Source organism: Onychostoma macrolepis, chromosome 02, assembly GCF_012432095.1.
Source record: "Onychostoma macrolepis isolate SWU-2019 chromosome 02, ASM1243209v1, whole genome shotgun sequence".
Taxonomy (NCBI): Eukaryota; Metazoa; Chordata; class Actinopteri; order Cypriniformes; family Cyprinidae; genus Onychostoma; species Onychostoma macrolepis.
The window spans coordinates 32,043,789-32,070,852 of NC_081156.1; the positions used below are offsets into that span (position 1 = coordinate 32,043,789).

Below are 27,064 nucleotides of genomic sequence, written 5' to 3' on the forward strand. Positions count from 1 at the left end.
TATTTTTTCTTTTTTTGATGCAGGTTACATTTATTCTCTGTATCTCATAAAAAAAAAAAAAAGATTTCTTTAAGCCTACAGATCTGTGTTGCACTGGTTCCTGTAATGAGCGTGCTGAACTTATATAATAAAATAATGTGAGAATCTGCAGTGTGGGTGTTGGACAGAAATCAACCACACAAACATAAGAACAGAAGCAGTGCTTAAACATTCAAGCAGAAACACTGTGTAGACCGATCAGTGTAGACCACAGAGTGCAACAGCAGCAGGCCGATACAGACATATGAGCACACCACAAAGTGTATGACACACTTATACAGTATGAGCAGACCATCTTTGTTGACGGCATGCAAAAGCTGTGTATACTTATTAGAAAACAATAAGAAAAAGGACAAGAATAGGAACCTGAAACCAAGACACATACAAAAATACTTTTATTTCATTCTAAATATGCTTGTTTGTGTTCATGCAAACAACAGAACACAGTACAATTTAAACTTAAAGTGATTTTTACAGTGAAGAAATTAAACGGAGATAGCATAATACAAAAAAAAAAAAAAAAAAAAGGTTGTGATGACAGTCCTGTGCTGTTGATATTGTGTCTCTTGGTCAGTAGGTCTGTTCTTGTGTTGTTCTCACTGTTTCTGTCAGTGTGGACCCACAGTGCTGTATATTATGCTGTATATTGCTCCACCTGCTGGAGACTTCATCACTTCACTCCCAGGAACATTATCAATAATACTGTAGATTATGTCCTTGTTGGGATTCTGTGGACAAAGGGATTGTATAATAAACATGATATATAATTATGTCTGTTATTTCATCACACCATGCATGTCTGGTCTACTTACATCAGGGTTCTCATCATTTACAGTGCTGTATATCACATGATCTTCAGGTTTAGAGTAGATCTGCATTTCACACACAAAACAATACAGAAAAAAATGTCAAGAAATCAACATGTGACTCATTTAATAAACTACAAGTTCCATGGCCAACCCAATGCATATGAGAAGTAAGGAGAGAGAGAGAGAAAAGAAGCATTTTCTTTTCTCATATTTTGCTCTAAAATGTTTTTTGGTTGGTTTCAATGATGACACCTCTCTAGGTGGATTTGGTAATCCCTCTGTTAACCAGAAGAGGGAGACAACGAGAGTCTTTGGCTCAGTATTTTTTATTTTTCTCAAAACCATAAATCCAGATCACTAAACAATTAATTTCTTGTTCACAGCAGATTTGAAATTCTTATTCATTTAAGAAAACTGCATATTTTAGCACATGTGTGCAAATACAATTTGCACAGTAACTAAATGCACATTGCCTGCTTGATTACCAATAAAACATGATTCATTAATTTTTCAGACTGACATACATGTATATTTCATAAATATCTAAGGAATGTGTATTATGTCTGCTAAAAATTGGTAAATGACCTGCCATAGTAATGAAACAGGTCTTACCAAGTGAAACATTCAAGTTTGGAAACATATAGAGCTTCCCGGGATTTCATTTTGTGGCTGTTTTCCCGTTCACTATACATGAATTCTATGGCAAGCCGTTTTTGACTTTTATTCATTCTCAGGATATGACTTCTTGATATCAACAATTCAATTTTCACTAGTTAAAATGCTAATTCTTGATATCAGGAATTAGATTTCCACTAGTAACAATGGCTATTTTATCAAGAAGTCATATCCTGAGAATGAATAAAAGTCAAAAACGGCTTGCCATAGAATTCACATGAAAGAAATATGTAAAAATGGACATGCAAATGTAAAACACTGCTACAAAAATAAATGTACTGTACAGTGTCAAACAGTGACGTCTTTAACCAGGTATGCTATTTAATTTATCACAGACACAAATAAGAAACACACCATGGTATGCATCAGTTTAGAAGTAGGGCTGTTGCCAGGAATAGCCATCTAACTGATATCTGTATACTACATTTGGCAGTCAGTGCCAACAAAAAAAGTACAATAAAAATTAAATGGTGAATAAACATCCAAACATTTTGACCAGTGCAGCTCACACAATGACAAGTAAACTTAATTTTGGTGGCACTGACTAATTTACTGACACAATAACTTTTGGGTGAGTTACTTCTACATTTTGTGGACATGTAACAGAGTTCTGAAGTCCCATAAAACAATTCAGAAAATTGCACTTAAAGATGTATGATAAAGTCACATCAGCTGCCACCGCTGGGGAAGAAGCACTGATACACACACACACACACACACACACACACACACACATACATACATACACACCCGCCTACTTACCTCATTCATCCTCTGTACCGTTCCTCCCTGCTGTTGCCGCTTTCAGAGTAGCGGGTGCACACTCAATCCTGATAGCACATAGACATTCTCCCATTTCAGTACTCTCCACCAGTGTTGGGCAGTAACTAGTTACTAGTAATTTAGTTACTGTAATAATATTACTTTTTGCAGTAACTAGTAGTGTAACTAATTACTAATAAGATTTCAGTAATAATATTACAGTTACTTTCCATAAGATAGCTTAGTTACTTAGTTACTTTTGATGCCTCAACCCCGCTGATTTAAAATCTAACAATCAAATAATTCCTAGATTAATTTTTTCATGATTTTCATGACTCGCACATGCATGGGAAAAGCTTACATTCAGCAGATAGAAATATAGCATTATATTGATTTTGTCAGGAAAAAAAGATCTGTTGTGTAAGTTGTGGCTTTACTTTACTCTGATCAGCATGTGGTACATTATATTAATATAATTTAAAATATTTATATCACAAACTCATGTGATTTGATAAAATACATAACGAAATTTAAACACATATGGATAACGGAAAAATTACTTCAAGCTACACATGACAATTAATATACAACACTTCTACTTGAATGCCACTATCAATCACTATTGATTGTTTGTAATAACTTCTGACTGCGATCCAATGTGGATTTTGGTCAAATGATGAGGCAGAAATATGTTGTTAGTAACATTCTAGAAGAATTTTATCTGGAAGATACCAACTTCTGTGGGGCGTGAAGAAAAAAGTAATGTAACTAGTAGTGTAACTAATTACTGTTGCCAGAAAGTAATAAGTAAAGTGACAATATTACTTTTGAAAGGAGTAACTAGTAATGAGTAATATATTACATTCTTTGAGTAACTAGCCCAACACTGCTCTCCACTGTCCATATCCATTTCCTGGTCATTTCATACACTTACACTGCACTTACAGGTCAGGACTGGCAGCAGCAAAGTTGGCTTGTCGTGGCTGTCCTCGTACTCAACCACTCAAAGGTACCGTACGTGGCGTTTCTCATAACTCTGCATCTGAAAGGGGTCGTGTTGAACTATCTGGCAATCCACAAGATCCAAAGTCAATGACCAAAGACTTTGCTGCCAGCAGCCGGGCCACAAAACAGCTGTCACAATTCCCATCTCCAGTCACTAAGCCTGTCACCCTTACACACTACATTTCCCATAATCCTCTCTGGTCTTCACCTGCACACCCTTCACAGTCAACACACCTGTCTGCCATTACCCTCATCTACAGATCTATTTAAACCAGCACAGCACACACATGGATTGTCTGGTCTTGTCGTTGTTTCATTGTAAAGACTTACCTGATTACCTCGTTGGATTATTACCTGTCTTCTGCTACAGCCTTGACTCCCTCTCATCCACTCTGCTACCCTGCACCTGCAATGACCTCAGGACAGTTATCATCTCAGCTAAGTAACCTAAGAATTCTATGAACTGGACACTCACCTACTTGCACTGCTGCTTCACTTATATCCTTTAAATAAAGACCTTGTACTGACGTCACCCCAGTTGTCCTCTTCCTCTGGTGATGTGACAGCAGCTGTGTGTCCAGCTCGCAAAGCAAAACTTATGGGGTTTTGTTATGTGCCTAGGACTGTGATTTTGACTCTGTGGGGGAGAGTCAGAATGATGTGGTGTTAATGGATATGAACTGAAAGCACTCTTGGACACTGGAAGTTCTCTGTCAATGCTGAGATCATTGTAAGGAAATGTACAGTAAAGACTCTCGGACCAGGTGTGTTGAATGAAGACCAGAAGTCAAGAGATTCGATCAAAAATGAAGAAAATTTACTGAAGATATAGTTTGCAGTTTCATCAGCAGAAGTCAGTTTCAGGACTCACCATAGAGTTCATAGGCCGCGCTGCGTACAATTCAAAAACACCAGCAGTTACACCCTAACAGAGGTTGCTAATTGCAAAATTCTGATAGGTTCTAAAACCTAGATAAACTTAGACAATCTCCACATATGGATGTAAACGCTTCAAACATATCTCCATCAGATTGGGCAGACGTCAGCGATCAGGGATCATACAAGATAGGTGTCTTCCGGACACCTATTTTTGGTCAGGATGGCGGCAGCTGACAGAGACACAGAGAGAGAGCTACCAGCACACATACATACACACAGAGCACTTATCAGAACTTCAAGGCCGCCTAGCCCTAGCTAGAATTTTATCAATATGGTTCGTTACACACACACTATGAAGTCATCATCTTCGAAAGTAGAAGTACAACATAAAGCAGGATTCTTTAATATCTCATAAGTGCATATAAGGTTACACATTTCACTCTTGCCATAACTTGATTAATAGTCAAACAAGAAATAATGTAATAATATAATTAATAGGATGAAACTGTAAACTCCTTATTTGTCAAAGTTGAGTGTGAAAATACATCAAATCTGTGCAAAGAATATGTAGTGATGAATGGTGCATCATTGCGAACCAATGATGTTATGCGTTTAATTGTACCATCTTGTTGTCGTCCTCTTGTTCTGCACCTTGCACACACTGTTCCATGGGCTGGCCACCTGGGCCAACAGAAAACATACGCACGCATTAGCTCACGATTTTACTGGCCCACAATATACACTGATGTACAAACACACTGTAACACAACACAAGTGCTGTGTCCCAGCAGGGCAGAGCACCCCTGCAACCTCTCCCTGTCATCTCTGCATTTTTTAGGCGGATCGCCATGGACATTGGGGGGTCGTTGGAAAAGAGCAGTGCTGGACATCACTACATCCTGGTAGTCAGGGCCTACGCCACAAGGTATCCTGAAGCCTTGCCACTCCGTTCTATCACCACACCTAAGATCATTCATGCCCTGGTTCAACTCTTCTCCAGAGTCGGCATACCAGAGTAGATACTCAAGGACCAGGGAATGAACTTCACATCACGGCTGATGGGGCAGCTGAACAAGCAGTTGGGCATTACAGCCATCTGAACCACTCCCTACCACCCGCAGACAGATGGTCTTGTGGAGAGATTCAACCAAACTCTCAAGAACATGCTGCGGAAGTTCGTTGCAGACACATGACGAGACTGGGACAAGTGGCTACCATTTGTTCTCTTCGCTTACCGAGAGGTACCCAAAGCGTCAACGGGATTCTTACCGCTCAAGCTCCTCTATGGATGGCAGGTACAAGGACCCCTGGACCTGCTGAAGAAAGACTGGGAGGAGGAAACTGCATCCAATATGGAGAAGAAAGGCATCATGCAGTACATGCTAGAGATGCAAGATCATCTGGAGCAGTACAGAGAACAAGCCAAAGAGAACCTACAAGAAAAACAACAAGCGCAGAAAAGATGGTATGATCAACACGCCAGGCTATGACAGTTTCAACCTGGGTAGAAGGTATTACTCCTGTTGCCAACTTCAACAAGCAAGCTACTGGGCCATACACCGTGGCCTGCAAGATAGGGCCAGTAACGTACGAAGTTTATCATCCAGACAAGGGCAAGACCAGGCAGACCTAGTCAAGTCAAGTCAGGTCATCTTTATTTATATAGCGCTTTTAACAATACAGATTGTGTCAAAGCACTTAACAGTATCAAATTGGAGGATAGAGTGTCAGTAATGTATAATGATAAGATTAAACACTCAATTTTCAGTTAAAGGCATTTCATTATTGAATTCAGAGATGTAATTGTCTAACTCAGTTTAGTTTAAATAGTATCTGTGCAATCAAATCTGCGATAATCGCTAATAATTAAGTGTCCCCAACTGAGCAAGCCAGAGGCGACAGCGGCAAGGAACCAAAACTCCCTCTGTGACAGAATGGAGAAAAAAACCTAGGGAGAAACCAGACTCAGTCGGGGGGCCAGTTCTCCTCTGGCCAGACGAAACCTGCAGTTCAAAAGTTTATATTTATATTTTGTTGCAATTTCTAACAATAATAGTATTATGTAGTTAGGTATTTTATTATATTTTTAGTTATTTTGTTATATTTTTAGTTTTATTGTATTTTAATCGAGGTCTTCACTGGGGATCTGTCTCTGGGGCTCATCTAGGTGTCCTGGTCTCCGCTGACGATCAGGGCTGTAGACATCATCTCTTGGTGCTGATCCACCATCTGATCGGATACGAACTGAGAAACAAAATAGGAAAGAAACAGACAAATATTAGCATAGATGCCATTCTACTTATGATGTAACGAGTACATTGTGTGTTATGGGGAGTGTTCCCGGTTCCGGCTGATCTAATTAATGCAGCCTAGCAATCCTTTAACGGATTTGAATAATAGAAGCGTATTAGTGTGTTACGTGTAAGCCAGGCTAAAGACATGGGTCTTTAATCTAGATTTAAACTGACAGAGTGTGTCTGCCTCCCGAACAGTGTTAGGTAGATTGTTCCAGAGTTTGGGTCCTAAATAGGAAAAGGATCTGCCGCCCACAGTTGATTTTGATATTCTAGGTATTATCAAACGGCCAGAGTTGTGGAGGACTATAGTCTGATAAGAGCTCGCTCAAGTACTGAGGAGCTAAGCCATTCAGGGCTTTATTAGGAATTAACAAGATTTTAAAATCTATCCGATGTTTGATAGGGAGCCAGTGCAGTGTTGACAGAACTGGGCTAATATGGTCATATTTCCTGGTTCTAGTAAGGACTTAATTCAACTCAGTCGGTCTACACAGCATGTGGCAAGGGATTGTTGTGTGTCTGTTTTCACTGAAACATGGCTAAATGACAACATCCCGGACTCCGCCATTCAGCTACACGGGCTAACCTGCTACCGAGCGGACAGAGATTCATCACTGTCTGGTAAGACTCGTGGCGATGGCTAGTGTGTGTGTATATCAACAAAGAGTGGTGTAACAATGCTGCGTTAGTATCAAAACACTGTTCATCACTGGTGGAGTTTATGTTTGTGAAGTGTCGACCGTTCTACCTGCCACGGGAGTTCGCGGCCATTGTTATTGTCACGGTTTACATTCCCCCGTGTGCAAACGCTAAGGACGCGTTTCGCAAACTGTACAGCGCCATCAGCGAACAACAAACAAATAACCCCAACGGCTTTTTCATCATAGCCGGTGACTTCAACCACGCAAACTTAAAGACAGTTTTGCCAAAGTTCTACCAACAAAATCACCTGTGTCCTGTCTAAATGACTATCGACCCATAGCACTGACTCCAATCATAATGAAGTGCTTTGAGAGGTTAGTCATGCACAACATCAAAACCAGCCTCCCCAACACACTCGATCCGCTCCAGTTTGCATACCGTCCAAACCGCTCTACAGACGATGCAATCTCTTCCACCCTCCACCTGGCTCTTACCCACCTAGAAAACAAAGACTCTTATGTTAGAATGCTGTTCATTGACTTCAGCTCAGCATTCAACACAATAATCCCACAACAGCTCATCAACAAACTAAACCTGCTGGGCCTTAACAACTCCCTCTGTAATTGGATTCTGGACTTTCTAACCGGAAGACCTCAGTCAGTCCGTATCGGCCACAACACCTCGAGCACTACCACACTGAGCACAGGTGCCCCACAAGGCTGTGTGCTCAGCCCACTGCTCTTCACGCTGCTGACCCATGACTGCACTGCCAAGTCCAGCTCCAACCACATCATCAATTTCGCTGATGACACAACAGTGGTAGGTCTCATCAGCAACAACGATGAAACGCACTACAGAGAGGAAGTGGCACAGCTGGCAAAATGGTGTGGCACTAACAACCTGTCCCTCAATGTGAGTAAGACAAAGGAGGTTGTGATGGACTTCAGAAGGAACTCCGGTGATCACCCCCCACTGACCATCGACAGCTTGCCTGTGGAGAGAGTCAGCAGCACTAAATTCCTGGGGGTGCACATCACAGAGGATCTCACCTGGACCACCAACACCATGTCACTCTCCAAGAAGGCACAACAGCGCCTACACTTCCTCCGCCGGCTAAAAAGAGCAAGTCTCCCTCCACCCATCCTCACCACTTTCTACAGGGGCACCACTGAGAGTGTGCTGACCAGCTGCATCACTGTCTGGTACGGGAACTGTACCGCAGCAGACTGCAAGACCCTCCAGCGGACCGTGAACACAGCTGCAAAGATCATCGGTGCCCCTCTCCCCTCCATCCTGGACATTTTCCTCACACGATGTGCCAGCAAAGCCAATAGTATCGTGAAGGACTCCACACATCCCTCCCACAGTCTCTTCCAGCTTCTACCATCAGGAAGATGGAACCGGAGCATCAGAACCCGCTCTGCCAGACTGCTCAACAGCTTCTTCCCCCAGGCTGTGAGAGCCCTGAACTCAAATCACCCCGCCCCTCTCTGAAACCCCATACAAACCCCCTACCTCCTGAAACATGGACCATCTGAAACTTATGGAACTTTTTTTTTTGTGCAAGCAAAGTGTGCTACACACAGGTGAGTGGGCCTGTACAAACCACCTGTAGTAGCACACTCTCCTCCTCTATGCGCACTAGTCACTTTTCACACACACTGCTGTGTGTATACATATCCCACAAAAGACTCAGTAATATACGTATGTTTACATGCTCATGCACTACAAATCATCCTGCACTGTTCCCCAGCCAGCTGCTGACTCACAATGTTTCTCTTCACACATGTACAGTATTTATCAGAAGCACTCGTATAGTTTGTATTTTTTAGTTTATGTATAGATAAAACATTTTTTTTATATAGAGTATATTTATATTCAAATCTGTCAGTAGCATAGTTGTGTATAGGTTTATAATAGTCTATATAATAGTCTAACCTTGAGGTCATAAACGCATGAATTAACATTTCTGCATTTGACGTTGAGAGCATAGGTCACAATTTAGATATGTTTTTGAGATGAAAAAACGCAGTTTTACAGATGCTAGAAACATGGATTTCAAATGAAAGATTGCCATCAAACAGCACACCTAGGTTCCTGACTGTGGGATTACAAATTTATTTAAATGTTTAATTTAGATTCCAATGTAATAGTGTACAAACTGAAGAAGTTATATACATTGTATTTAGCATTTATGGTGAAGATGATGACATCAGATGAACGATTCAAGAGGTCCCTGCCAGTTCCTGTTCTCTTATTGTAAGTCTAATGAGCCAGACGACGGAGACTCTTGCCTTTTGTTTGTAAATTGCTCTTGATGCCCCTGCCCCAATCTTTGGGCAGTTAGGCTGATTAGATTAGGAGTGGTTAAATGGGGCAGGATTCTATACCTGAATACCTCATTTGCATGCTTAAAGGTCGTCACCCAGGTGCTTTGTTTTCACTCCTAAGCACTGCCCCCTAAATGTATTTAAAACTACAATGTATCACTGCTTTTAGTTAGATTTTCGATGACTACAGCTACCGACAGCTTGTGTTCTCAATAAAAGAATCCTGCTGAAGATACAACCCGAAGTCTCCTGGTCTTCACTTCTGAGTTGCCTAAACTTTAGAAGATATAGGTTTACAACAGATGGTGCCGTGACCCGGATAGAGTTCCAGCTTCCTCACCTGAATCCAGATTGAAAACTTCAAGCTCAAACAAAGATCTGCTTCCAGACTGCATCTTTTGGAATCCAGTGAAAACTTCAAGCTGAACAAAAGATTTCCAGACTGAATTTTTCTCTCAACCAAGGTTATGGTGAGTGCTGTCTCTAATCCAAAAGAACCTTTAAGACCAGTACAAATTTGTTTATCCTCTGCGCCGACAGAGAAGAGTTAACAGACAGCTGTAGGGTTTGGTTAACTAAGTTTTCCTCTAAAAAAATGAACTTTTAGAGATGAAGTTACCCTCTGTCCAGGCAGGGAAGTTTAGCATCAAGTGCTAATATTGTTTTATCCTCTGTTCTGTGTAGGCAGGAAGATTGGCATTTACGTGCTAGTTATTTTGGTTTATCCTCTTTTCACAGAGAAGTTTAGCATTTCATGCTAATAATTTTGGTTTATCCTCTGTTCTTGTAGGCAGGGAAGTTAAGTGTGACGTGTTGGTAATTTGGAAAGTTAACAATAGTTAAGCTGTGTTAACAAGTGTACCCTCTGTTGATCAGAGAAGTTTTAGTGTTTTGATTGTGTGGTAACAAAGTTAACAATAGTTAAGCTGTGTTAACAAGTGTACCCACTGTTGATCAGAGAAGTTTTAGTGTTTTTGTTTGTGTGGTACAGAAGAAACGTACAAAATGGTTAGAAGGAATGCTAGGCTGATTCCAACAACAGAAAAGGGTGGTCTTGCGACTCCTTTGTGGTCAGATAGCGAATTCAAATCACTGTTAGAGTGCAAATGAACCTAATAGTCACTGAAAAGTTAGACAAGAACTAATTCAGAAATATGAGATCCATCCAGATAAGACTTGGTCTGTAGATGAGTGTAAAAGGTATTAGGAGCATGTGTTCGCAAGAACAATGTGAAAGGCATTATCTGCTGCCACAGAGAATTTGGTTTAGCACTAGCTACACAACAATCTCAGCGTAACTCAGAGCTAGAGAAACAGAACAATGAGCTTCAAGCTAGAGTGTCCTCTTTGACTAAGAAATTGAACAGCAACAAAGCTGCAGCAAAACTGATGTGGAAGTTAGTCAGCGGATAAAATTTACCCTGATTTTCAAGCATTCTTTGAAAGAGATGTAGCTCTCAATCAGTAATTGATGTGCCTGTAAATTCGGTCAATGTTTGTGGTGCTCGGAGAAGATCTCAAGGCATTGAGGAAACTGAAAGTGTTCCTCTCAACTCTTCTGTTGTGCAAATACAAACTGTTGCCAAAACACTAGGGCCTAAAGATATAGAGAGACTGTCTCAGAGCTTACCCTCAGCACGCACACATTTTTCTGAATTTAGAAGAGTATTGACCAGTAAAATGCGCCTTTACGACATGTCGTTAACAGAAGTCACACAGCTGATGTCACAAATTCTAACTGAATCTGAATTCAACAGTTTTGAGTCTGCTGTTACTTCTGAACTACAACATGCCAGTAAAGGCGATTTGAGAGAAGGTGTTTTGAAAATTCTAAAGAATATCATGGGACCCAAAATTGATTGGTCTAGAATTACTACCTGTGTGCAAAAGAAAGAAGAAACAGTGAGTGAATATACTGAGAGATTTTGTCAGTCAGCTGTAATTTACAGTGGAATTGTTGACGACCCTGAAAGTGTGCTAGATGACAAGGGACCCCTAGTTCGTATCTGGTCAGATGGCCTTGTAGCCGAATACAGAAAAGCTTTACCATTCTTAGATCTAACTTGGTCTAACAGAACTCTCAGAAGTAACCTAGACAGGTTATCTACATGGGAAAGAGATGCTGATGTCAAGGCAAAAGTGAGAGTAGCAGCAGCTACGTTTAACACAACAAAACAAGACAAGAGATGGTCTAAAAGAGAAGGCAAATGCAACTACTGTGAAAAATTAGGACATTGGGAGAAAGAGTGTAGGAAGAAGTTGCAAGATAGTAAAAGAAATGCTATGCATAATTCTGCTCCTCCTCAGCCTGCCTACAACCCTGAAGTAGTTCCGCCAGTGACCACTGAAACTTTAGGACAGCTCGTACAGGCTCTTCTTAGATCACAACAAGACCAGGAAAAAAACTAATTGTTGGGGCTGTGAGTAGCTACCTTTCCCCTGTAATCCATCACAATGACAAAATAATTTTTGTGAAAGGTAGCGTAAAAGAGAAAGAGATTGATTTTTTGCTTGATACAGGTGCAGAGTGTACAGTAATTCCTACAAAATTGGCACAAGTTTTAAACATCCCATACAAGAAAACCAAACTTTGTTTAACTGGCGTAATAGGTGAAGATTCTGTTTTGTATGAAACCCCGCCCATAGAGGTACAATTTGGCCCAAAAACTCTGACTACAAAATTGCTATGTGCTCCATTAAATACAGGTGCAATTTTAGGCATGGATCTTCTGAGACAAGTACATCTAACGTTAGATGTGTCCTCAGAATCCGCTAGCATAAAAATTTCCTCCGCACAAGTTTCTACCAATAATGCAATCCCTACTGAGTATACTTTCTTACAGAATCATCTAATTTGGGCTAAAGACAAGGATGATTGTGGTTTGTTAACAGGTGTAGAACCAGTTAAATTGACGGGAAATCCACCTCTGGTCACCAAACAATATCCGATTAATAAGGAAGCTATACAGGGAATCAAACCTATTGTAGAAAAGTTGCTGAAGCAAGGAGTGCTAATTAAAACCAACAGTCCATGTAATTCACCAATATGGCCCATCAAGAAATCAAATGGGGCATGGAGACTTACAATAGACTACAGAGTAGCCAATAAACATTGATAAAATCACCCCCCTAGTGGCAGATCCATCTACAATTTGTAATGGCTTACCATTAGATTGTAAGATTTTTTTCAGTAATTGATATGTCTAATGGATTCTTTTCTGTACCGTTGCACTCTGACAGCCAGTCATGGTTAGCTTTCACAGTTGACTATGAACAATACCAGTGGACACGATTGCCACAGGGATTTCAAAACTCCCCAACCATATATCATCAGGCTGTCAGACGTGATTTGTGTGACCCAGAATGTCCAGTCAAACAGTCCACTATGATTCAATATGTCGATGATATTTTGCTTGCCTCAACAGACCACGAGGTACATCAAATTGAATTGACAGCATTGTTGGACTATTTGCATAAAAGGACACAAATGCAGCTTTCACAAAGCTCAAATTGCTAAAAAGCAAGTCACATTTCTGGGTCAAACAATTGGTGCAGGAAATAGATCCATTACACAGGATCGAGCGGCTTCAGTCAAAGCCATACCTCCGCCTACTACCATTAAAACACTCCGCTCATTTTTAGGAACAGCAGGTTACTGTAGACCTTGGATTGAAGACTATGCCTCGATTGCGCAGCCTCTCTATGATTTGTTGAAAGGCCATGGTAAAGATTCAGATACTGTTTGTATGGAAGAAATTCATCTCAAAGCTTTTAATGATTTGAAGAGAGCACTATGTCAAGCACCAGCATTAGGAATTGCCCAATCAGATAGACCCTTTGTGCTTTATGTCCATGAACACTTAGGCTTTATGACTGCATGTCTAATGCAAGATCATGGGGGCAGCTTACGCCCAATTCATTACTATTCTGGTAAACTTGACATAGTCGCTCAAGGTATGGGCCCATGCCTCAGAGCAGTACAGGCAGTTCATCTAGCGCTTCAGGCTTCATCAGGAATGGTGTTAGGTCAGAATGTAAATGTAAAATGCCCTCACGCAGTGTCTGCACTAATGAATCAAGCAAAAGTCACTTCTGTCACCTCCTCCCGTTGGGGAAATTGGTTAGCAACTCTCACAGCCCCGAACATTGTTATACAGCATGCACCAGTCACGAACCCATCCTCATGTATGATGTCTACAATGACTGAAGTTGTGTTAGAGGGTGAAGGTGAAATGACTCATGATTGTGTTACGCTTACATATGCAGCGACAAGTGAAATAGCAGAAACTCCCATAGAGAACGCAGAATTGGAGTTGTTTGTTGATGGTTCAGCTCAAGTTATTGAAGGTAACAGACGAGCAGGATATGCAGTAACTTCCACCACTGAAGTAGTTGCTTCAGGTCGACTTCCGGATCATTTTTCAGCTCAAGCTGCAGAACTAGTAGCCTTAACAAGAGCATGCACGCTAGTTTCAGGATCAGTTGCAAATATCTACACAGATTCCAGGTATGCTTTTGGGGTAATTCATGATTTTGGTGTTATTTGGCAAACCAGACAATTTCTAACTTCTGCTGGATCCCCCATTAAGCATGCTGGATTAGTGAAAGATTTAATGTTTGCCATGAAACTCCCAAAGAAATTAGCAGTGATCAAAGTGAAAGCACACCTCACAACTAATACTACGGAAGCTAAAGGCAATGTTATTGCTGATGTAGCGGCTAAACAGGCTTGTTTCTATGCAACTGTACAAGTATGTTCAGGTAGTACAGCACAGAAGACAATTCTACCTCCTGAATCAATCATTGATCTGTATAAAGACGTTCCTCTATATGAAGCATGGACATGGTTAGACAAAGGAGCCACTGTGGATTCATCCGGCTGCTGGACCAAAGGGGGAAAGTATGTTGCTCCCGAATCACTGTTGCCATATTTGGCTCAACAAATACACAATTTGGGTCACAGTGGTCCAGCAACGATGAATCACAGGTTCTCAAATCAATGGTGGAATCCAAAATTCAGAAACATAGCCACTGAAACAGTCAAGAGATGTGTAATATGTCAGAAAAATAATGAGGTACCAGCAGCCACCACACCAGCAGCACATACCCCAGCTCCACCAGGGCCATTTCGTCACCTGCAAGTTGATTACATATCATTGCCCCCTTGTAAAGGAAAAACTGACGTTTTGGTAGTAATAGACAAATTCTCAAGATGGGTAGAAGCTTATCCAACAGGGCGTGCTACAGCTGCACATACTGCTAAATGTCTTGTTACTGATTTCATTCCCAGATGGGGATTACCAGATTGCATTGACTCAGATCAAGGTACCCACTTCACAGGACAGGTAGTCAAGGAAGTGTCTAGAATGTTGAAGATTAAGTGGAACCTTCACTGTCCCTATAGGCCACAAGCATCAGGACAGGTTGAACGATCAAACAGAACAATCAAAACCAGGCTAAGCAAAATGCATCAGGAAGGAGTACCATGGGTTGAAGCACTGCCCGCAGTACTGTGTAGTATGAGAGCGTCACCTAACAGATCAGTAGGACTGAGCCCTCATGAGATTATTACTGGGCGTCCTATGCAGATGCCAGGTGTGATTGATCTTAGAAATGCTGATGTTCACATTGCTTCAGATGCCCTGATCGCTACTGTGAAAACCTCACAAAGGCAGTACAGAGTGCCAGAGAGAGTTGAGTCGTGTTGGCAGACTCCACTAGAAGGTGGACACACTATCATCCCAGGTCAATGGGTCATGATAAAGTCGTTCAGAAACAAGCCATTAGAGCCCAAGTGGTACGGACCACATCAAGTGATGTTGATTACAGCAGCTGCAGTATTGTGTCAGGGAAGGAAAACTTGGACTCATGTGTCACACTGTAAAGTTGTTCCTCCACCTACAGGGATAGGTTAGGACACATGGACCAGTGAGGAGCCGCAGGGAAGAACCGGATGCAACAGGCTTCGGGGGCCAACCCTGTGGTGAACACACCCTCATAGGCCTTCCCCATCCACTAGTCCACCCTCACCTCACTGTTCTTTAGGTGTCTCGTGAATTAAGAAATAGGGAAAGAAGGAACAACAATAGCAGACTCAGATTGAACAGAGGATACAACCCTAATGTTTGCAGTCTTTAGAACAAATACTGCTCTGTCTTTTTGTTTTCTTTCTTCCTCTGTGCAGATACCACTTGATGGCTGTTCCAAGACCCATGCGCACCGAACTCCTCACCTGCGTATGAAGCCACAACCTCTAAAAGACAACGAGACCCACTGCCGAGCCAACTGTCACGAAAGACAGAACAAAGAAAAAAATACACAACGCAGAGAATCACATACGAGAACTTCAGTCATCCAGCAACATGATCAAGACATTCTTGATCTTTCAGCAAAATTACACCTGATGGCTGAAGATAATTCTTCATGGTTCGGAAACCTGTTAGTATCAAGTGTTTCATGCAACAAATGACTCACACCCATCACGAGAAATGACAGTTCCAACAAGAAAAGACTATTAAGAACTTCACGGAGCTGCATGTTTGTTTCTGTGTCAGCATGCAGTTCGTCCCTACAGACAATCAACACAGAACAAGTGCTATGTGCCTGTAACGATCACATGTTACAAGAATGAACTTTTAAGTGTCTAAATTTGTATTTTGTGAGAGTTATTAGAACTCTCAAAGGGGGAATTGTGGGATTACAAATTTATTTAAATGTTTAATTTAGATTCCAATGTAATAGTGTACAAACTGAAGAAGTTATATACATTGTATTTAGCATTTATGGTGAAGATGATGACATCAGATGAACGATTCAAGAGGTCCCTGCCAGTTCCTGTTCTCTTATTGTAAGTCTAATGAGCCAGACGACGGAGACTCTTGCCTTTTGTTTGTAAATTGCTCTTGATGCCCCTGCCCCAATCTTTGGGCAGTTAGGCTGATTAGATTAGGAGTGGTTAAATGGGGCAGGATTCTATACCTGAATACCTCATTTGCATGCTTAAAGGTCGTCACCCAGATGCTTTGTTTTCACTCCTAAGCACTGTCCCCTAAATGTATTTAAAACTACAATGTATCACTGCTTTTAGTTAGATTTTCGATGACTACAGCTACCGACAGCTTGTGTTCTCAATAAAAGAATCCTGCTGAAGATACAACCCGAAGTCTCCTGGTCTTCACTTCTGAGTTGCCTAAACTTTAGAAGATATAGGTTTACAACAGACTGATGAAAAAGAATACTCCATACTGCACTTGTGATCGATATGATACCTCTTCATTCACTGCTACGAACTGATGGCGGTCAGATAAGTACGATTTGAACCATGCTAAGGCACTTCCACTAATGCCAACAAAGTTTTCTAGTCTATTCAAAAGAATGTTGTGGTCAATTGTGTCAAACGCAGTGCTAAGATCCAGTAGAACTAATAAAGAGATACAACCACGATCAGATGATAGAAGCAGGACATTTGCAACTCTAATGAGAGCAGTCTCAGTACTATGATACGATCTAAATCCTGACTGGAATTCCTCACAGATAGCATTTTTCTCTAAGAAGGAATATAATTGTGAGGATACTACCTTTTCTAGTATCTTTGACAGAAAAGGGAGATTTGAGATCGGTCTGTAATTAACTAGATTTTTGGGGTCAAGTTGTGTTTTTTTAATGAGAGGCTTAATAACAGCCAATTTGAAGGTTTTGGGGACATATCCTAATGACAATGATGAATTAATAATAGCCAAAAAAGGATCTATGACTTCTGGAAGCAGCTCTTTTAGTAGTTTAGATGGGATAGGGTCTAACATACATGTTGTTGGTTTAGATGATTTAACAAGTTTATACAATTCTTCCTCTCCCACAGTAGAGAATGAGTGGAATTGTTCCTCAGGGGGTCTATAGTGCGCTATCTGATGCGATACTGTAGCTGACGGCTGCAAGGATACAATTTTATCTCTGATAGTATCGATCTTGGAAGTAAAGTAGTTCATAAAGTCATTACTGCTATGCTCTTGGGAGATGCCAACACCTGTTGATGCTTTATTTTTCTTTAATTTAGTCACTGTATTGAATAAATACTGAGGGTTATGTTTGCTTTCTTCTAGAAGAGATGAAAAGTAATCAGATCTAGCAGTTTTTAATGCTTTTCTGTAGGATAGGGTACTTTCCCGCCAAGCTAAACGAAATGCCTCTAGTTTTGTTTTCCTCCAGCTGAGCTCCATTCTCCAGGCTGCTCTCTTTAGGGCGCAAGTGTGCTCATTATACCACGGTGTTGGACTCTTATCCTTAATCTTCCTTAAGCATAAAGGAGCAACCGTATCTAAAGTGCTAGAAAAGAGAGAGTCCATAGTTTCTGTTACAGAATCAAGTTGTTCTGAGCTATTGGATATGCTGAGGAACTGAGATAAGTCAGGAAGATTATTTATAAAGCAGTCTTTTGTGGTAGAGGTAATGGTTCTACCATATTTGTAACAAGGAGTTGGCTTTACAGCTTTAGCTATAAGGAATATACAGGAGACTAGATAATGATCTGAGATATCATCGCTCTGCTGCCAAATTTCAATGCCACTGATATCAATTCCATGTGACAGTATTAAATCTAGAGTATGATTTCAACAATGAGTAGGTCCTGACACGTTTTGTTTAACACCAGTAGAGTTTAGAATGTCTATAAATGCTGATCCCAATGAATCTTTTTCATTATCAACATGGATATTAAAATCACCAACAATTAGGACTTTATCTGCAGTCAGCACTAACTCCGATAGAAAATCTGAAAATTCTTTAATAAAGTCTGTATGGTGCCCTGGTGGCCTGTATACAGTAGCCAGTACAAACATCACAGGGGATTTATCATTAATACTTGTTTCTTTGGATAATGATATTTGAAGCACCATTACTTCGAATGAATTATACTTGAAACCCGACCTCTGAGAAATAAGGAAAATATTGCTATAAATTGTAGCAACACCTCCCCCTTTACCTTTTGGACGCGGTTCACGTTTGTAACAGTAATCTTGGGGTGTAGACTCGTTTAAAGTAATGTAATCATCTTGTTTTAGCCAGGTTTCTGTCAAACAAAGCACATCTAGTTTATGGTCAGTGAACATATAATTTACAAAAAGTGCTTTTGAAGAACGGGATCTAATATTCAATAAGCCAAGCTTTATCATGTGTTTATCTGTATTATATCGGTTTTTTATTTGTTGAACATCAATTAAATTGTTACTATTACTTTGGTTTGGATGTTTTCTGTATTTTCTAGTTTGGGGAGCAGACAGAGTCTCTATAGTGTGATATCTAGATGAAAAAGTTTCTATGTGCTGAGAATTATCTGACTTCTGTGACGTGAGACGGCTAGCAGACGGTCGGTTTAGCCAGACCTACCACGTGAGCCTTTTAAAGGAGTGGAAGGTGCCATCCGGTAAGGGACCGGAAACATCACTTCTGGTAAGGAAGGTGGAGGTGGAAGAGGAAGAGGAATCAGAGGATGCAAAGAGACAGCCGTCTGTGGTGAGTCTAACTCACCTAGAAGACACCAAAAGGAAAGAGCTGCAGCACCTCCTGAGCCAGTTTCCCGCTTTGTTCTGTCAGAGGCCTGGACGGACTGAGCTGACCCAACACACCATCAACCTTTCCGATCCATCACCTTCATGCCAACGTCCTTACCGGGTGCCTGAAAGGCTGGTGGAACCCTTGAAGGAGGAGATCAAGATGATGAAGGAGCTAGGAGTGATTGAGCCTTCAACGAGTGAGTGGAGCAGCCCAATGGTGATCGTACCCAAGAAAGACGGATCCCTGCGTGTCTGCATCAACTTCCGCAACCTCAGTGCCCAATCTAAGTTTGATGCGCCATGCCAAGAGTGGATGATCTCCACTAGAGTCCAGACCCTACACTGCATACCGAACACCTCTAGGACTATTCCAATTCACAGTCCTTCCTTTTGTCCTTCACGGGGCCCTAGCCACATTCCAAAGGCTGATGGACAGAGTACTCCAAGGCTGTGAAGACTGGTCTGTGGTGGCATACCTGGATGACGTGGTAATCCACAGTAACTCTTGGGCAGAGCATCTTCAACATCTCCAGCAAACCCTAAAGAGGATGTGAGTGGGCAAGGCAAGAGGTGAACTACCTGGGGTATCACCCGGGCAACAGATAGCTGAGACCACAGATGGACAAGGTGGAGGCAATTTGAAAGAGCCCACTACCAAAGCCTAAGAAGGAAGTGAGGTCATTCCTAGGACTGGTGGGCTGGTACAGGAGATTTGTGCCAAACTTCGCCTCCATCGTGGCTCCTCAAAGATGGTGACAAACCCTATTCCCTGGAGTGATGACTGTGAGACAGCTTTTCCAGACTTCCAGACTTCTCCCAGAGGTTCCTGATGCAAATAGATGCGTCCGCAACAGGGATTGGGGCGGTCCTTACCCAGGGAAGCGCAGGAGAAGAGAGGCCAGTCGTCTACCTCAGCTGCAAGCTACTCCCCAGGGAGACAAGATATTCGGAGGTCGAGAAGGAAGGTCTCACCACCAAGTGGTCCCTGGATAGCTTGCGCTATCTAACGCTCCTTGGTCAAGAGTTCGACCTAAAAACTGACCACCGGGCCCTAACCTGGATCCAGTCCATGAAGGACCACAATCCCAGAGTCACACGATGGTACCTCGCCCTGCAGCCGTACCGCTTCAAGATACGGAATCGACCTGGCAGTCTCAACATGGTAGCCGACTACCTGTCCAGGTTTCTGGCCAGTACGCGGCTTGGAGAGGGGGAAGGTGATGTGATAAAGTCACATTAGCTGCCACCGCTGGGGAAGCAGCACTGATACACACAAACACACACACATACATACTGTACATACACACCTGCCTACTTACCTCATTCATCCTCTGTACCGTTCCTCCCTGCCATCGCCGCTATCAGAGTAGCGGGTGCACACGCAATCCTGATAGCACATGGACATTCTCCCACTTCAGCACTCTCCTCTGTCCATATCCATTTCCCAGTCATTTCATACACTTACACTGCACTTGTTGTGTCGTTTCGTCCCTGTGATGTTTGTCTATGTGGGCGTAGTCAGTCTTCCGGCGACAAACACTGCGCTGGCAAAACCGAACGAACGAGTGGCGGCCAATTATGACATCACGGGCTCGTTCGCGTTGGCGCAACCTGCCAGAAGATTGATCAGTTTGGCTTATCAAAAAATAAGCCAAACTTAACACTGATGTTGTCATACAAACATTTTCATAAGTAGTTTCTCATAAACTTACTCTGTCAATGGCTGTGCTGTTGTTTCCCTTTCTGATTTGGTGTTGGTCTTGCTCTTCATTTAAAAAAAAAGAGAAACAATAACATTACATTAACAGAATTGATATACTACATATAGAAATTGTGCTTTTGAAATATATTATAAAATGGAATTGAATGAAATGAATTATTAAAAATAAAAAATGGAGGTCAAACTGACTGGGTCTCTGTCTCCATCTCCAGATGAAAACACCGACCAGAATCAATAACAGCAGAAGCACAGCTGAGCCTTGAAGCCACACAGTCAGGAGTTCATCGTCTCTGTGAGAAATAAAGAAACATTTTAAAATCTTTTCAAATAGTTTTAAAAATTATGTGGGACTAATTCGGCAGCATAAATGACCCCAGAAAATAAGTAATATCTGAAATATTTCAGCCTAATAGTCGTAGAATTAGTTTAAGGTTTATTTATTATAAACAATACAGATGTAGTACATTTGTGGTTTGTTAATGACTTCAGTTGTATTATTATTATTCTTGTGATGTCCTGTTGCACTTCTGCAAAGATAAAACAAAGCAAAAAGAAAAAAAGAAAAATGAAGAAATGATTGTTAGAGTAAAAGGGAAAAGAAATTGATGAAATAGCTCGGGAAAAGAAATTGATGAAATAGCTCATGACAACAAAATGCAGACACAAACAGATCCATTCCACAAAGATGATTCAGAGAAACATCAATGAGAAATATTTGAATACTGACATATCTTTCTCTTTGTCTGGCTTTGCCTCAGTTACAGTGAGATGAACAGGATTCAGTGCCTGTCCTACAAAGCAGAAGTACCAGCCAGAATCAGTCAGTCTCAGTCCAGTCATCAGCACACTGAAGGAACTTCTCCCATCATCACTGATCTGGACTGATGAACTCTGGGATGTGTTAGACCTCCCCACTGTGTAACAGCTCTGATCTTTATATCTGCACCACCGTTTGACTTCATTCTGATGTCCAGAACTGTAGAGACACTGCACACTGATATCACCACCTTCATGTCCAGATACACTGCTGTCCACCACAGACACATCAGGAGCTGAACACACACACACACACACACACACGTCATTTGAAATGATAAAGCACATATTTAACATTAGAATGTGATTAAAATAAATACAAAATCTCTTACCAGATTGAACCTTGATATAAAGCTCATATGTGACAGTCGGTATTTCTTCAATGTCCACAACACAATCATAAGGTCCAGTGTCTTCATTCTGCAGGTTTCTCATAGACACAGTAAAGAGACTCTGATCAGGATAATCAATTATTGATAGATTCCCCTCTGTTGTGTTTTTGTATATTTCATCAATTTCTGAGAACCAGTATTTCTTCTGCTGTTTGTATTCCTCATCGTAATGGCACGGGATGGTGAAAGATCCTCCAGCCTGAATGGTTAATCTATGGTTTGACCAACCGTTGTAGCTTTCAACACCTAAACAAACAACATGCAAATCATTATTATGTCAATGTCACGCTATGGTGGTATGAGGAGCCCACGAAGAAGGAGATGAATTCAAACAGTATTTCATATAATCCACACATGAGGGTAAATCCACAAAGGCAGACAGGAGACACACATAGCACATCACATACAGCAACATCAGACATTCAATACCATAAGAAGACTGACGGAACAGACTGGACTATAAGTACAGACGCTAATGAAGATAATTAATGACACACACCTGAACTATATGACACAATCAAACATGAGGGAAAACTAGGTCACACAGAGCATATGGGGAATGAAAACACAACAAACAGTCCTGGGGTGTGACAGTTCGCCCCCCTCCCGGAAGGCGCGGCCTCGCACCACAGGAACAACAAAGGGAGGGACGGAGGGAGACTTAGGACGAGGACAAAGGAGAGGATGTGCGATGGTGACAGGGGATGGCAAAGCATTGGCAGGAAGGCAGGCAAACAGTACAGGTGGCGGCTTGGGTGGAGGACAGACACCTGGGAGGAGGACGTAAGACAGAATCCAGGGAGGAGACGATGGAGGAAGGAGCCATGGAGGAAACAGGAGGAGGCAGGGCGGATCGGACGGAGGGAGGAGCCAGGGAGAAGACAGGAGGAACTTGGAGCAGGAGGAGGCAGGTGGGACCCAGGTAGCAGCCAAGAAGGCGACCCATGGTGGAGCCAATGGAGAGAGGAGCCATGGTGGAGGAAGGGCTGCTGACTCTAGGGGGCTGACTGACGGCGGCTGAGCAGGTGGTGGAGAAGCCCAAAGCGGATACAGAGAGACAATGAGCCAGGGCGACGAGGAGGATCCAAAGGGCCAAGGTGGAGCAGATGGCGCTGGCGACCGAGGCAGAGCCGGGGAACCGGTAGGCCGTGGTGGAGCCGGAACGACAGAGGACCACGGTGGAGCCAGAGGGACGGAGGGACAAGGTATAGCTGGAGGAGTGGAGTCCCGAGGTGGCGGATGGATGACGACAGACCAAGGCAGAGCTGGGGGGACGAGGGAGCCCAGCGGAGCTGGTGGACTGATAGGCCACGGCGGAGTGGAGGGAGCTAGGAGCCATGGTGGAGCTGCTGGGTCGAAGGGCCGAGGCAGAGTCCGGGACTCAGAGGCTGGAGGCGGAGACAAGGGATCCTCCAGCGATGACGCCGATGGAGACTGGCAGACCCGTGGCGAATCCAGCGCACAGATAGTGGGCAGAGGGTGAGCAGAGGGGCTGACAGAGGACAGCGGTGGCAATAGTGAGGACTGGTGCAGAGGTGGTGGGAGAGGGAGGTTGGGAGCGGGTGTTCAGGATGCTCAGGGTGCTTAGGAACGGTGTGTGCTGCCCACACACACCACAAGGCTACTTCCAGCACCGTGAGAGCCAGCAACAGAGGAACGACCTCGGTGGTCGTTATTACACTGGCATGTGATTCAGGGCAGAGAAATATTTCCAGACAGATAGACAGATCAAGGCAGACAGACCTCCATGGTCGTTTCAGGACAGGCAGACAGTTCAGGGCAGAAGGATGAAGAAGGGCAGGTAAGACACAGTCCGCTGAGCTCAGCTCACCCTCAGCCATGGTACAGTGGGTGGAGCCTCCCTCTGCACTTTCGCTGTACACAGCATATTCCCTCGTGGCGAGCTCTGTTGCCGGCTCTTGCACTTGGACTGACGTCACATGAGGCTCTGGTTCCGGGTGATCCTCAGCACTGTTGCTCCTATGATGGCTCGTCGGTCGCGGCGGGCTCTGGCTCTTCGTCAGCAGTGGGCTCAGGCTTTGTCTCCGCGCTGCAGGGTGATGTTGGGCTGGGCTCTGGGTCAGGAGTGGGGCTGGTGTCGTCGTCAGCAATGTCCACGGTGAGCTGTGATTTGCAGGACACCACCACCCACTCAATGAAGGCGGCGAGGCTCTCTCAAGGACCCTCCCCAGACAACAGTGCTCGTGTGGTGGTGTTTAGTTCAGCTTGACAGAATGAGCAAAGGCAGTTGTCTGGGTAGTGTGTCACTGTCAGGTTAGGAACACAAAGTCTTCTGTGTGGTTCTCGAGAGAGCGGTCCCCTTGCTCCAGCAGGAGGACGAGGACAGCAGGGTCATCCATAACAAAAAAGAAAAACTTTCAAAACAAAAGCAAAAGGGTGCCGCTTACTATTTTTTGTTGGTCCGGTATTCTGTCACGTTAAGGTTGAATAAGGAGCGCACAGGGCCGGCGCTAGCTATTGGCATAGCAGTCGATTGCCTAGGGCCTCGGGCTTTGAGGGGGGGCTGCTAAAACCGTAACATCCCCTATACGGCAGTCCATGGACAGCAAAATACTAGCCTCATTGTTCATTGGATATTGTTGAATTGTCACTCACCTGCAATTAAACCAGTTAATGTTGCCATTTCAAAGCGGGTCCCTCCTTCTGAATGTTTGCTGTAATGAACGCATCCTTCAGGTGCCGAAGAAAAAGGCTAAATAGGCATGCAAAGAAGCACAGCTCCTAATGCAGGTGTGTGAGTTGTCATCACTTATTTTGGAGTGATTGCAAAGTATTCTAAATATAACCTTGTTCTGTCTATCAGCGTAGTTTCTGGACCGATCATTCACTAATTTATTACGAGTTTAAAAGAGCGCAAGCGCCACCCAAACGCGACGCTTTGAATTTGCACCTACAGTAAATGACATCGCTTCGGGAGCTGACTAGCAAAATAGCTACAAAAGTAAAAGCAAAGAACTTTGTATTCAAATCAAAAAGCAAACACACTAGACCATTTTTTTAATGTTTCAAAAAAAGTACCTCAGATGTGTGTAACTTCTAAATTGTGCTGATGTATAGGCTATTTAAGGTAGCAATACAATAGGTAGGCTAAAATCATATTTATTAATATGAATAATATGACAATATCATTGTTAATATTGGTTAAATGGGAGGGAGAAACCCTGTCCATACCCAGCTAGGAATAAAATATATATAAAAGCACTGATGTTCATTTACTGAAGTGGGATTCAGGAACTGTGAATAAATTACTGAAAATATTACAGCAAAATAATCACAATTTTATCATGCCTATAATAACATCCTCAACAAACAAAAATAGATTACCTTAGATAAAGTTTGATTAATATGTACGTACAGAACCAGTCAAAAGTTTGGACACATTACAGTTTTTGAAAAAAGTATCTTATGCTCATCAAGCTATAAATTTATTTGATCAAAAATGCAGAAAAAAAATAACATACTGTGCAATAGAAAAGTAATAAAAAAAATAAAATAACAGCATTTATTTAAAATAGAAATCTTTTGTAACAATACTGTTCAAAAAGTTTGCAATTCAATGGGTCAGTATTTATTTATTTTTTTAAGAAATTAATAAAAACTTTTATTCACAAGGATGTGTTAAAATGATGCTGTAAATTCAGCTATGACTCACAGAAATAGATATTTTAAAGTATGGTAAAAAAAAAAATGGAACACCATTATTTAAAGTTTCACAATATTATAGTTCGTTCTGTATTTCTGATCAAATAAATGCAGACTTGATGATCATATAAGTGACTTCTTTCGAAAACATTAAAAATAGTAATGTGTCCAAACTTTTGACTGTACTTTTTGAAGTAAAAATATACTAATTTAAAATGAAATATTGTATAAATAAAACGGTTAGGAATCACATTTGTTTAAAGTGCTTTTTATTGGGGGTGGGGGGCCTCCAACATGAATTTTGCCTAGGGCCTCTAAATGTCTAAATGGCCCTGGGAGCGTAAAAAGAAGGAGATTTAATATAATCTATAATCTTAATATAAAAGATATAATAGAAACAGTATTTAATATAATCAACATGAGGGTAAATCCACAAAGGCAGACAGAAGACACATGTAGCACATCACATACAGCAACATCAGACATTTAATACCAGATAAAGATTAACGGAACAGACTGGACTATAAGTACAAAAGCTAATGAAGATAATTAATGACACACACCTGAACTAAATGACACAATCAAACATGAGGGAAAACTAGGTCACACAGAGTACATGGGGAATGAAAACACAACAAACAGTCCTGGGGTGTGACAGTCAAGAATTGACGTCTTAATTTGTTTAGTCTTCCCAGAAAACACAATAAAAGCAACACAAACAGCTTAGTATAAAATGTGCCATTACAAAATGATAAACATGATCTATTAAAACAAACATCAAAACATTTAATGCTCACCTATAATGAGCCAAAAACCTACTGAAATGTAGAATATTTTTGTCTTTGCGTATGCGGCCATTGTGTACGTTTCTCTTCCTGTATCTGAGCTGTTCTAACTGTGGTTGTAGTAACTGCTGCTCTTCCCCTTTCCCCTCATGTAGCGCTATTAACATATTACTAATGTATTGCATAACAAGGCAAAGAGCTGAGGATAGACTCTAGATCAGGAGCAGTGTTGGGTAGGTTACTCTAAAAAAGTAATTAATCACTAGTTACTAATTACATCTTCAACAGTGTATTTAGATTACTGTACAAATTACTCTCTCCAAAAAGTATTTAATTACTTATTACTAATTACTGTAGCATTTGGACCAATCAGACACACAATTCTGCATTTGATTTAACAAATCAATTAGTTATTAGATTAACAAATAGTCACAGACCCCTCACCCAATACAAATACTCGGTGCCAGTAGGTCTGTCAATAGCCATTTTCCACTGTCAGGCCAGTGCGAGCCAGTGCTTTAAATGGGCCGGGCGGGGCTAATAGCCTCAGACCTGTAGCACCGAGCCCAAATTGATCATAATGAATTAATTTATCAGGATTGAAAATTAGTCACACAGAAATAAAGCAATGTGAACCACTATTTCACAAAAGAAAGAGGACAAATAGGCCTACCCTACTTATTTCTGATTTCTGTTTATTTG

The 27,064-nt window shown here is 41.9% G+C and overlaps 1 protein-coding gene across 1 annotated transcript; it reads right to left on the reverse strand.

The window, feature by feature from the left end:
- Window positions 1–459: 459 nt before the first annotated feature.
- LOC131528957 (polymeric immunoglobulin receptor-like) lies at window positions 460–26,444 on the reverse strand. Its single transcript, XM_058758442.1, has 7 exons — window positions 26,375–26,444; window positions 21,855–22,160; window positions 21,434–21,758; window positions 20,896–20,996; window positions 20,699–20,751; window positions 852–911; window positions 460–767 (listed from the first exon to the last, which is right to left on the reverse strand). Exons 1-7 carry the CDS (start codon window positions 26,433–26,435, stop codon window positions 648–650), a joined length of 1,026 nt encoding a protein of 341 aa, XP_058614425.1. The 5' UTR covers window positions 26,436–26,444; the 3' UTR covers window positions 460–647.
- Window positions 26,445–27,064: the final 620 nt, after the last annotated feature.

Coding starts and splice junctions, on each gene's coding strand:
- LOC131528957 (XM_058758442.1), bottom strand. CDS start 26,435: ATGGCCGCATACGCAAAGACAAAAATATTCTACATTTCAGTAGGTTTT. Junction 22,161..26,374: donor AGGTTTTTGGCTCATTATAG/GTGAGCATTAAA, acceptor TTGTTTGTTTAG/GTGTTGAAAGCTACAACGGT. Junction 768..851: donor TAAATGATGAGAACCCTGAT/GTAAGTAGACCA, acceptor CTTTGTCCACAG/AATCCCAACAAGGACATAAT.